This window comes from Lissotriton helveticus, chromosome 10 (assembly GCF_964261635.1).
Source record: "Lissotriton helveticus chromosome 10, aLisHel1.1, whole genome shotgun sequence".
Taxonomy (NCBI): Eukaryota; Metazoa; Chordata; class Amphibia; order Caudata; family Salamandridae; genus Lissotriton; species Lissotriton helveticus.
Window position 1 is genome coordinate 159558822 of NC_136071.1, and position 13803 is coordinate 159572624.

Consider the following 13803-nt stretch of genomic DNA (forward strand, 5'->3'; position numbering starts at 1 on the left):
GAAGGGTAGTGGAAAGGGTTTCAAAGGGCCAGATGTATCAAAGGGTTTTACCCATTCTGTGTATATGGGAAAATGTGTTGATACATATGGCCCTAAATGAGGAAAAATATTTCCAAGATGACAAACAAAACAAAAGTTTGATGGGAAGTTTTGGCATACCGAAATGCTTACGAATGTGAGTTCTTAGAGATATATGCGACAGTTGCAGAATTTTAGAGCTAATCCTGACAATCCTTAAGAATTCCAAGAAAGTAAAAAATGTGCTTTAAAATTATGAGTAACCCTGCAGAAGCATATTTCAATTTTTCTCAGCAACCTCTTCAATCTAGCCTTGTTTTGTCTTTCCATCTTCTTTACTTTTATTACATTTGAGATACTGATTTTCTGACATCTATGTACAATGTTTTGACTTTATTATTTGAAAGTTCATTAATGAAGGAACCTCGGAGAACCTATGCATTCCATAAAGTGCACATGACACGTACCTTCCTGCTTGTCTGGTAAATGCCGTGCAGCCTCGCTGGGTGACCTCACAGGCCCGAAAGCACCACTTGTGACAATGCGGACTCGCTCGTTGCTGTTCATGCGCTTGTACTTATTCTCAGCACGGCTGACGAACTGTAAGGGAACACAGGTTCTAAACACACTTTGAACTGTCTGCTGAGCTTTAACAATAGTGGTATGTGCAGTGCTTAATTTGGGCCAGTGCTTTCCGGCGCTCTGCATCTGCACTTAATTGTCAACACCGGCTGACGAACTGTAAGGGAACACAGGTTCTAAACACACTTTGAACTGTCTGCTGAGCTTTAACAACAGTGGTATGTGCAGTGCTTAATTTGGGCCAGTGCTTTCCGGCGCTCAGCATCTGCACTTAATTGTCAACACCGGAGCATGTGACTGTCGGCCCCAAGGTAGCACTGTCTGGCTAATTTAGAGATGACCATACCAACAGTCAATTATTAAGTCAATATACATAAAAAATTACAATTACCTTCCACCCAGGCCATTCTTAAAGCTTTGGGGGCCTGGAATAGACCGAATTGTCACACTTGTAGGAGTGTGATAATTAGTAGTTGTGTTGGTACTGTCACTGGCTATGCTGGCGGAGGCAATGCATGGTGCAAGCTGCAGTGACCTCCTGACGAGAGCCCTGACACTTAGGGGCATATCATCAAGACAATTATTGCCGCTTTAGCTGGCATTTACGTCCGGAAAGCAGCGATAATTCTAACACGGCGTTAACAAGGACACGCTAACAGGCGTTAGAAAGTGTTACCTAGTGTCATCACCCATTTCACTAATGCCTTGCATCTCATCGCTAATGATATGCAAGGTAGGCGTTCCTCACATGCACTACATAGCAAAACATCAAAAACGCAGTTTCGCGCTATCAACAAGGATGCCCCATACCCGCGTTGCTACTATGAAAGTCGCGCAAAGACCCAATTAACGCTGGTTTCTAATGCCAGGTTAATTTATGACTTAGCCATATTGCCCTATGGGGGGTGGATTGTCATGCTAAATCCACCATGGCATATCAGGAAGGAATTCCCTATCGCTGATATTTTATCAATGGATTACCAGCGATATTGCAGCATTTCGCCGCTATCGCTGGATATTTTATCCGTTTGGAGATAGCTGTTGATGATAACGCGCTATCTCAGCGATAATATCCAGCGATAGCCGGCTTTGTTAAAAAGCGCTAAGCGTGATTAGAGATGATTATCGCTTCTTGTTGCTGATATGCCCCCAATTTCTTTTACAAATTAAGCACTAGCTGGTGCGTGTACTCTCAAGAGACGAGACCAGTGACTCTGAAGACCTTTCATTCTATTGGCAGGGGGCTCCTTTATTGTACACAACATTAGTAGATGTACTATTTAATCCTAAAAACCCAATCTATATCAGGAACTGATGATTGATTCTTGGAGCCAATTCCACGCTGCGAGAAATAGTCAAGAATTCCAGTGACTGGTTGTGGGTTGTGGCCGCTCCGGGTCTCACTCCTTTTACACTCCTTTTATACTGACTGTAGAACATGGCCACCTTGATCTCCTGTTACACTCTTCTCATACTAACTGCAGAATGTGACAGCTCTGGCTCTTTTGTTACACTCCTCTTATACTGTTTGAATAACATGGCCACTCCGGCTCTCTCCGCTCTAGCACTGCTCTTACAGGTACTAGAGAGCGTAGCAACTCACTCACTCACTCTCTCTCGTTACATTCTCTATAACAAATGCAGAACATGGACAATCTGTCTCACTCTCCTGTTACACTCTTCTTACACTGATCGCAGAACGTGGCCACTCTAACTCTTTGGCTCTTACACTCCTGTTATACAGACTGCAGAACACAGTCATACTGGCTCTCTCTTCTGTTACAATGCTCTTATCCCCTTCGATGCTTGTGACGGAACCATTCCATCATCAGTCACAGTTGAGCTGTGCTGATGACGGAATGGTTCCGTCACGACCGCACCCTGTTCTGGAAAGTCCAGCACAGGGGGGGAATCGGCGCCGCACGGAAGCGGTTAAACTTGCTGCGGAACATAGTCACTCTGGCTACCTCTTCTCGTCTGCTGACTGCAGCACATCTAGGGGCCGATTAATATGGCGGACGGACTTACGTCCGTCCGCCATCAAAGAGGTGGAGGGACCGTCCGCATGGGCTGCGGCGGTCCCTCCGTGCAAATTAGGATGTGACCGCCACCCTGGCGGTCATATCCTGGATATTTAACATTGAGGCGGGTGCTGCTTCAAGCAGAACCCGCCGCAATGTTAAAAGTGCATGTTGAACATTTACATGCACAAAGCGGCAGGCACCACGCGGTGCCTGCCGCTTTGTGCATGTAAATACTGGGGGGTACCATAGGTACCCCCCATGTGCACCCCCCACCCGCCTACACCCTGGGGGCCCGCAACGGGCCCCCAAAATCAAAAGTACACATACTTTTCCTAGGCGGAAAAACCGCCGCGGAAAAGCAATTTTACAAATGCATCCTAATTTGGCTGGCGGTGTCTGATAGACACTGCCAGCCAAATGAGAGCTTTTTCCGCCGCGGTTGTAATCCGACCGCGGTGGAAATGCAGCGGACAGAAACCAAGACCCACCAGCCATCATAATGCGGCGGTGGGTCTTTGGTGACTCCGCAGAGGATTTTCCGCCTCCTCCGGGCCGGAGGTGGCTTCCGCCGGCCCGGAGGAGGCGGAAAATCCTCCATCCTAATCGGCCCCTAAGATTCTGGCTCTCCCTTTACACTCCTCTTACAGTGACTGCAGAACGCAGGCACTGCGGCTCACTCTCCTCTTACACTGCACTTACATTGACTGCACAAGGTGACCACTCATGGTCTGATTCACAAAAGGCCTTCGCTCTTGTGGGGGAGGCCGAGCAGTCATGGGGGAGTCTGCACACTCGGACAGAGTCTCTCCAACGATTGCGGAGAATCTGCCCTGAGTGCAGAGACTCCCCCATGACTGAGGGACCTCCTCCACGAGTGTGGAGGCCCTTTGTGAATCAGGCTATCAGTCTTTCCCCTGTAACACTCCTCTTATATTGTCTGCAGAACATGATTACCTGTGGTAGATGGTAAGTACAACTTAGAGGGGGGCAGGGGCTTACACACATCCATACTCACATACATCCATGCATTCACATGCAGACATGTGCACACACCTATTCACAACACTCACTCACAAATACACATACATTCATATATACATGCATGGACCAAACAGTCAGTAAAAACACTACACTTACCTGCTGCAGCCCTTGGTGTGGGAGGCCTCGGAGGTGCCAGGAGGGTTGGGACTGCTGCCTCCCCGCTTTAGGTTATATTATATAGTGGGGTGAGTGTGGCAAGAAGCAGTGGGTGAGCGTAGCATAAAGGGAGTGGGTGAGGTAAGTGGCAAAGATAAATGCGGTGGTGAGTGAGTGAGGTATGTAGCAGGGGTAAATTAGGTATAAAGGGAGTCAGGGTTGTATACAGTAGGGATGCATGTGGCAATAAAGAAGGGAATGATGCTTGAGTGGGGTTTGCAGTGGGTGAGTAGGGTTATATAGTGGGTGAGTATGGCAGGAAGCAGGGTTGAGTGTAGCATACAGAGAGGGAATGAGGCAAGTGACAAAGATAAATAAAGTGGTAATTGAGTGACTGAGGCATGCAGCAGGGATAAATGAACAAATCGAGAAAATGCCTCTTGGAAATTATAGAAATTCATTAGTGGGTTGAACAATCACACTTTTCTTTCTTCAACGCAGGAGAACAACTACAAAAAATATTTTATATTTTACATACAGAAAAAGAAAATATCAACATACCCCAGAAATGCCCTAAATGCACCCTCACAAAGGGAGTCACAGTAACCCCATTACACATCCTTTCTAAAAAACATCATAGAGTACATATAACACAATTTAGAAACAAGGAAAGCACGCTCAGGGGCAAAGGGTCCAAACTGTAGGGAGAAACATCCTCCTTGTGTTTCAATATAATGACCCACTTTGCTTTCGATAATAACTGTATAATGCCCCATGGAGCTTCTAAACTGTCTACATTTCGATCCCACTCATATTTCAAGGGCCATCCTCAGGACTTGATGAGGGTTATGTATTTATAGGGTACTGTAAAAGAACACAGCAACAAATTATTCATAGAGCTCTCTTAGATCATCATCTTATTTTCTCTTCAAGTATCAATATTTGAATTCATTATGCACTTCTCTGCAACACACACTAAAGCTACTTTGACTTCTAATCAATAGACATTTCACAATTGAAACCTCTTGACTGACTGCGTACAAGGTTTACAGATCAAGTTGAAATGTGTGTGAATGCCATTCATTTACAAAGCAGGGTCCTGTGGCTTAGTGGACTAATGTGCCCATTGTAGGGGCCTGTGTTTGAACTCATAGTCACAGGTTCACATAATGGTGGGTCCACTCAGCCTTTCATCCCTCTGAGGTCGATACAATGAGTACCTTTGGGCGGCAATAAAAATCTGTTATTCAGCGCCGATATACACTTCTGGGTGAACGTGTGCTTTACAAATACACATTATGTTAAGCTTCTGCTGATTTGAGAAGTTTGATATATTTGATGATTACAAATAAACATTAAGGGCCAGATGTAGGTAATTCCTATTTACCGACTCTTAAATACCGACTCATACCGAATCGGTATTTAAGAGTCGGTAAATAGGAAGGAGGCAGATGTAGGTAAAAAATTATAGATTCTGTAAGAGTCGGTATTTACCGAATCTGTAAATACCGATTCGGTATTGCCCATTGATTCCTATGGGCCTTGAAGCCCATAGGATTCAATGTGAAATACCGATTCGGTATTTACAGATTCGGTAAATAACGAATCCTGCAAGGGTGCAGGGGGTGTCACTTTGACACCCTCTAGCAATCCAAGTACAGGCATGTGTGCCAGGTGGCACACAGACATGCCCTAAGGGCATGTCTGTGTGTCACATGGCACAGGTGTGCATGCACAGATGTGCATGCACACCTGAATTCGGTATTTTACCACCCAATAGGATTGGGTGGTAAAATACCGACTCTTAAGGGCCTGTGGCACTCTTAGGAGTGTTACCTACATATGGATTTACAGAATCGGTATATTTACCGATTCGGTAAAATACCGAAGTGGTAAATTTACAGAATCGGTAAATATACCGATTCTGTAAATTCAGACCCACCTACATCTCAAAAGCCAAATACCGGTCGGTAACGACCGAATTCGGCCGTTACCGACCGGTATTTGGCTACCTACATCTGGCCCTAAGCCTCTTTGTTTACATGCAATACTCCTGTTTAGGATGTATGCGTCGGAGTAACAGTCTGTGAACAGTACCTGTGTGTAAACACGCACGCTCGGTTGCGCTTAACAAGATGCATTGCGTTAACTAAATGCCATTGGAAGTGACATTTTCATTCTGGATGTATCGTTTGGTTGTTTTGGGTTATAATTGATTTATTTTCATCTTTATTGTTATTTTCAACTTAGTTTTTCCATTTTTTTAAAATAAATTAGGTGGATTGGACTAGCGTGGTGGCAGCTTTATCAATCAGTGTATTCTTTTCCTTTTTCACTCACTCACCTCTCTATAGACTTTTGTCAGTGGTAAGCATTTCTCAGGTGGTTTTAGTTATAGGTAGGCCAACCTGATAGGTCACCGGTTGCTTAAAAAACAATGTTTTTGGGTCTAGTGCGGTGGCCTTCGTTCAGTGTGTGGATGGGGTTGTGGTAACGCGCAAACCAGTTGGAGCACTTGGGGAATAGGCATCATGATCATGCTGGTTTAATACTACCTTGTTTGCTCATGAGTTTATTTATTTATTTATTTATTTATGCATTTTTATATAGCGCGGACTTTACCCGAAGGCGTCAGAGCGCTTCACAATAGGAACAGAAATTAAACATAATGAGAAACATTACACATTAACAGATTACAAAAGCATACGTTACGTTACATAAGGTAATAGTGACAATTGTGAGCAACCAAAATACATGAGGTAGTAAAAATTGTGAGCAACCAAAAATACATGAGGTAGTAAAAAGTGCACAAGAGGAAAAAGTGACAAGTGTGCGGTTACAAGAGAAAACAAAGTATCATTTGAGGTATAATACTGCAAAAGGTGCTAGACACTCATGCACAAAAAGTGTTACGTAGGCAAAGGTGGCACTTGTGCAGGTAACAAGGTAGAACATGTGAGAGGTAGCAAACCGTGTGTTACCAGGGCAAAGTGGTGTGTGCATGTTACAAAAGGGCACCAAACACAAGTACATGGAGAACACTACAAACAGGCAGACACACCAACCACAAGAATACACTGGGAAGGCACTTCCATGGTCATGTGAGGTAGAAATTTTCAGTAGTGGGAAGTCTTCCTCCAAATAACATGAGGACGTGAATTACTTTTGGAGGTGTCTCTGGAGGAGGAGAACTTTGAGGTCCCTTTTAAAGGCCTGGGAGGAGGCGGTGGTCCGGAGCTGAGGCGGAAAAGAGTTCCAGATTCTCACTGCGTTGCCTGAAAAGGATTGGGCCATTGTTCTCTCCTTCTTGAAAGTGGGAGGTTCAAGCAGAAGATTTTCCGCATTGCGTGAGGGTCTAGAGCCTCCAGAGAGTTTCAGTTTCTTCGCCAGGTAGTGAGGAGAGGAGGAGTGCAAGGCTTTGTGGGTGATACAAGCGGTCTTGTAGATAGCTCTAGCCTCGAAGGGAAGCCAGCGGAGGGTAGATAACAACGGTGTGATGTGATCGCTTCTTTTGGCCCCATAAATGAAACGAGCTGCTGAATGGAAAACAGACTTAAGTGGGGACAGGTGAGATTTGGGGAGGCCAGTAAGAAGAGAATTGCAGTAGTCTAGTCTGGAGAGGACCAGTGATTGCACCAGGGTTATAAGGTCCTGCTCCGGGAAGAAGCGTCTTATTCCCCAAAGAAGGCGCAGTTGGTAACGCGCAGATTTTGCAGTAGAATTGATGTGGGGAGTTAGAATGAGTTTTTTGTCGAGAATGACACCAAGGGATTTTGCGCTGTCGACAATGATGGGTTTATTGTTTAGTAGATTCATCTCATCCATCCATGATTGAACCGGGGGAGGAGAGAGTGAGGAGGAGAAGAGGAGGAATTCAGTTTTGGAGGGATTCAGAATCAATTGATGAGTTGACATCCAGTTTTGGATGGAGTCGAGAGTGGAGCTTAGGATGGGGAGATCATGAGTGGAGGTAACCTTGAGGTAGAGTTGGGTGTCGTCTGCATAGAGATGATAGTGAATCCCGGATTTGCTTAGGAGGTTTCCCAGTGGTTCTAAGTAGAGATTTATGGGTATTCCTCGAACAGAATCTGCCAGACCCGCTCTCAAGGCACTGCACTGGTTACCAGTGCGGGAGAGAGTAAAGTTTAAGGCACTGTCCATCGCTCATAAAATTCTCCAGGGCGGCGGGCCTCCTCTTCTGGGGAGTTTGGTAGTCCCTTATAAAGCGAACAGAGCGCTGAGGTCTGACCAGAGGTGTTTGCTCCAGGTCCCGAGAGTAAAAAGATCACGCACGGGCGGGAGGCGATTCTCTGTGCATACAGCAACGCTCTGGAACTCCCTCCCCCTAAAACTTCGCGCTGAGACCTGTACCCTGCGTTTTCGCAGAGGTTTGAAAACACATCTGTTTCCCCTGTGAGTCGTTATTATTATTTCATGGTCCCACGGTTGATGCATTGTTCATAGCGCCGGGATGCCTCAGGGTAGCTGTGCGCTATATAAGTTTTAATAATAATAATAATAATAATAATTGAACAATGTGGGTGCAAGTATAGAGCCTTGGGGAACACCTTGACCCACCGCCACAGGAGAAGAGAGACTATTCGCTATTTCGATCATTTCAGATCTGATGAGTTGGTTTTGCTGTTTTGGTTAGGTTCCTAGCCGCCATACTATCAAGAAAGGACGATACATTATCGCCGTTTTTATCGGCAGGAAACTGCCGCTAAAGCGGCGATAATGGGCTTGATAATATGGCCTTGTGAATTCCCATAGAAGCCCAGGTTCTGGTGTTAACCTGGGCTTCTATGGGAATTCACAAGGGCATATTATCAAGCCCATTATCGCCGCTTTAGCTGCAGTTTCCTGCCGATAAAAGCGGCGATAATGTATCGCCCTTTCTTGATAATATGGCCCTAGGTTCCTCTGCGTATTACAGAAGTTAAAGAATTCGCGAATCAGAACCTTTGTTACCGAGCACGGGACATTTTGTTTCATTCACCTATAAGAATATGGCTTGGAATGAGGCTGCCAGAACAGGTGACTCTTGAAGGTTTTAGTTCTAATAGTTTGAGTGCATTGATAAATGGTGGATGTGTAATGATGTGTTTTTGTTATTGACTTACACAGAGTACTGCCACTGACGACTCTGTTGGGCTATTTTTTGCCATAGACCCCATTGAGCTGCCGCGTCCGTTTCAGAATGAATCATGATTGATTATTTTAGGTCACATCACGATTTAGGTAGTGCTTTGAACTGATCTATGTGACCAGTCGGTGAGTTTCGACAAAACTGTGATGTGCAGCCTTGTGTAGAGACTGTAGACGTATCATATGACTTTTGCTATTGATCCTTTGTCCCTGTTTTTTCAATTCTTTTCTTTTTCCTTCATTTGTATACCATTTTTGGGATCAGGCTCATTGTTGGTTGCCACATGTTCATTGGTCCTTCATTACGTAATTTGTGAGAATATCGTTTTGTGGATGATAAATAGGTACAACAATGTTAAATTCACTGTGATTAGTTTTTACTGATAATAATAGAAATTTGGAATGTTTTCAAATATAATCAAGATATGATACATGATGACATAGGGGCATATGTAGGTAGCCGTTTGCGATTCGCAAACTTCGTTTTGATATGTAGGTGCCACTTAGCAAAATAAGGAATCGCAAAAATTGCGATTCCTTATTTTGCTTATAGCATTTAAGTAATCACAATTTTGCGATTCCTTAAATGCTATGTAGGGGTGCTTTAAAAATTGTGATTTTTGCATAAGGAATCGCAAAATACCACCAACTTCAAGTAGATGGTATTTTGCGATTTCCTTCAAAAATTCATTTTTTTTAAAAATTAAAAGTGCCATGTGGCGCACAGACATGCCCTTATGTACGTGCGCCAAATGTACTTACAGGCACATTCCTGTGGTGCAACAGGTGTCCTTTGGACACCCTGGCACCCTTGGAATTGCGATTCTCAAATTGCGATTTTCACACAGAAGATCGCAATTTGAGAATGTATCCCCATTCATTCCTATGGGCCTCTTGGCCCATAGGAATGAATGGGACACTCATTCCTTAATTGCGATTCGCAACCTGCTGATCGCAAATAAGGAATGTTAAAGATTCACAAAAAAATTGCGAATTTTTACCTACATTCCATTTTGCTATTCTCAAATAGCGATTCCTTAAAAATCGCTATTTGGGAATCGCAAAATGGAAATTACCTACATATGCCCCTAAGTGATAGTCATAGGTTGAATCGGTCCTGTAAAAATTATGATGCCAAATGTTGTTTGTTTTTTGATTGACGCAATGGGTGTTTAACAGGTTGTACACAGTTAATATTTAGCATTTGTTTTGGTCTCACGATCATTAACTCCCATTGAAATGCATAATTTATTTAAATGTAGCTAATAAATGACAGTATAATTAATGTATGTATTAAATGATCGGACTTATGCCTGATATAGGGGATATATATGCTCCCTAGAAATTATGGTTTAAATTCTGAATTGTATATGTATTAGAAGCCAAAGTAACTTTAGTGTGTGCTGTAGAGATTTGCATATTGAATTGAAATATTGATAATTGAAGATAAAATATGATGAAAAGTAATTTATTGCTATGTTCTTTTACAAACCCCATAAATACATAACCCTCATCAAGTCCTGAGGATGGCCCTTGAAATATGAGTGGGACCGAAACGTAGGCAGTTTAGAAGCTCCATGGGGCAGTGTAAAGTTGTTAATTAAAAGTAGAGTGGGTCATTGTTTTGAAACTCAAGGATGGTGTTTCTCCGTCCTGTTTGGACCCTTCGGACCGTGAGCTTACTTTCCTTGTTTTTAAATAGCGTAATGTGTACTGTATTCATGAATTTTAGAAGGGATGTGTGATAGGTTTACTTTGACCTTCTTTGTCTCCCTTTTGACTATAGCTCATATAGGCTGGTTCTGTTTTTTTTGTGTATATAAAAGAAAAACTTTTTTTGTATTAAGTTTCACTTTTCTGATCGTGCTTTGAAAAAAAATATTAAGTGTGATTGTTCAACCCACTCATGAATTTATGTAATGTCCAAGGGGCATTTTCTGGATGTGTTGATTTCACTGGTCACCCCAGCATCTTGCAATAATATTGAGCAGGGTAGACCCTACTAAGCGTGTGTATTGAGAGCAGAGGTAAATGTGGAATAAATGGTGAGAGGCAGTAGTAAGGCTTAATTTGTCATAAAGGGAGTGAATGGGGGTGTGCATAAGAGATGGGTGTTGTGGGATGCGAGTGAGCTTATGCCACAGTCAATGAGGTAAATGAGGTATAAATGGAGATAGTGAGGCACATAGCTAATGCATGGTATGTAACAGGAAGGGAGTAAGGCATGAAGAAGGAATGCATATGGCATAAAGGGAGTGAGTGAGGCGTGCAGTGTGAATACTTGTGCCATAAAGAGGGTGAGTTAGATGTGCATCCAGGAAGTGGGTGAGACATGCTGCAGATCTGAATGTGGTATCCTGGGAGTTGGACGAGGCTCTCAACAGGGCCGAATGTGGCGCAAAGAGAATAAGTGAGGCATGCATCCAGGGTGAATATGGCAGGAAGAGAGTGAGGCATGCAGCAGGAGACAATGGGCCATATGTATGAAGGAAATTTGGCAATCGCAAACGCTGAAATGTGCCAAATTTTGGCATTTGCGATCGCAAATCAGCAGTGTCCTATGTATGACACAAAACACCCCTCGCAAAATAAGGAATCGCAAATTTTGCGAGTCCCTATTTTGCTATTGCATTTAAGTAATCGCAAATTGCTATTCCTTAAATGCAATGTAAGAAGCACAGAAAAAGTGCAATTTGGACTTAAGGAATCGCAAATTACCACAAACTTCAAGTTGGTGGTAATTTGCAATTTCTTTGAAAAATTCACTTTTTTGCATTTTTCAAAGTGCCATGTGACTCACATGCATGCCCTTAGGGCATGTATGTGTGCCACATCTGCACCCATGGTCATTTCAGGGGTGCAACAGGGTGTCCTTTTGACACCCTGGCACCATTGCAATTGCATTCTCAATTTTTGATTCTCTAATTGAAAATCGCAAATTGAGAATGTCTTCCAATCATTCCTATGGGCCTCTGGGCCCTTAGGAATGAACGGGGAGGTATTCCTTAATTGCAAATTGCAATTTCTGATTCACAATTAAGGAATATGTAAGATTCGCAAAATGTATTGCAAATCCTACATACATAGCGTTTTGCTATTCTCAAATAGCTATTTGAGAATCGCAAATGGACATTTTCACACATTTGACCCAATGTAACAAGAAGGAAGTGAATGAGGTGTGCATTACTGATGAATGTGATGGGGTAAGTGTGAGTGAGTGAGGCCTGCAGCATGGGTCAAGATGGCTTAAAGGGAGCTGATGAGGCATGCAGCAGTGGAAAATGTGCAGGGAGGGAGTGGGGCATTCATCAGCAGTGAATGTGACATAAAAAGAGGGTGCGAGATCAGCAGCACGAGTGAATGTTGCAAAAAGGGAGATAGTGAGGCATGCAGCAGTGGTGAATGTGGCCAGGTGAGTGTAGGGAGGGAGAAGGAGTGAATGTGGTATGAGGGGAGTGATTGAAACATGCAGCATAAAGAGTGTGGTGTGCAGCATGAGTGAACTGGGCATAAAGGGAGTGAGCCATGAATGGCGTTCCCAATGGGTTAGTAGGGCATAGAGTGGGGTGAGTATCATGTGCACCAGTTATGTATGTGGAGTAAAGGGAATGAGTAAGGTGGGCAGCAGTAATGAATGTGGTATAAAGAAAATGAATGAGACAGCCAGCAAGGGTGATGTGATGGGAAGGAAGGAGCATGTACTTCACTGATGAATGTGGTGTAAAGTGTATGAGCCAGGGTTCCAGAAGGGTTGAATGTAACATGAAGGGAGTGATGCTCACAGCAGGGCTGAATGTGACAGCAATGGAATGCTTGAGGTGTGCTGCAGTGATTAATGAGAAGTGAAGGGAGCCAGGTGTGTAGCAGAGATGAATGCAGCAGAGAAGGAGTGCGAGCCACTATTAAGGTTTGCACTGGGTGTGTAGGCTATAGATGGGAGTACTGCATGCAGAATTGGGTAAATGCAGTCTAAATGTTGTGAGTGAGGACTACAGCAAGAGTAAACATAGATAGAGAGTGGGTGAGGCATGCAGTAAGTGTACATGTGATATATAGAGAGACAAGCACCAGCAGTTTTGAATGTGGCATAAAAGGAGTATGCATGAGATATGGACGTGGCCTGAAACCAGTGAGTGAGAGTTGCCACGGTGATAAAAGAGGCATAACATGGATTAGTGAGGCACGCATCACAGGTGAATGTGGCAGGAAGGGAGGGAGGTGTGCATCAGAGGTGAATGTAGCATAAAGACAGTGAGTTATGTAGCATGAGTGAAAGTGGCAGGAAGGGTTTTAACGAAGTATGCTGCAGGCTTGATGTGGCATAAAGGGAGTGAGTGAGGCTGAGTCTCAGCAAGGGTGAAAGTGGCATGAAGGAGTAAGTGAGGCATGCAACAATCGGGAATGTGGCTGGAATGAAGCAAATGAGGTGTGCATCAGGGATGAATGTGGTGAGAAGAGAGTGAGTAAGGCCGGCCACAGGAGTGAATGTGGCATAAAGGGGGTTAGAGATGCGTGCGGTGACTGTGAATAGGCCAGGAGGGAACTCGCGCAGCAAGTGGGGAATGTGGTATACAAGAAGTGGGTGAGGCAGGCATTGCAAACCTGTTAAGAGTTGAAAATCGTGTGGCCAAAGTCAAAATATAGTATATACAAATATAGGGGCATATTTACTAGCTCCTAGTGCCACAGGAACGTCACTTTTAGTGAGGTTCCTGTGGCGATATGTGCTTCACCTTATTTACAAGGCAACTTAAGGCCACTTAACGTGGCTTAACATTGCCTTGTAAGGCACCTTTTCATGCTATACTTAGTGTGAAAGGGGAGGGCAATGGATGTTGCTGTGGGCATTCCACCGCAACACCCATTCATTTTGATGCTGCCCCATATTTACAAG

General features: G+C 43.9%; 1 protein-coding gene across 5 annotated transcripts in view; it reads right to left on the bottom strand.

Annotated features, from left to right (window-relative positions):
* The window catches only part of CARD11 (caspase recruitment domain family member 11), a 1114500-nt gene that overhangs the window by 47755 nt on the left and 1052942 nt on the right, over positions 1-13803 (bottom strand). For all 5 annotated transcript variants that reach the window (XM_078664998.1, XM_078664996.1, XM_078664999.1 and 2 more), the window contains exon 20: positions 486-618. In XM_078664998.1, coding sequence (XP_078521124.1) covers positions 486-618 — 133 coding nt within the window. The remainder of the gene's footprint in view (positions 1-485; positions 619-13803) is intronic.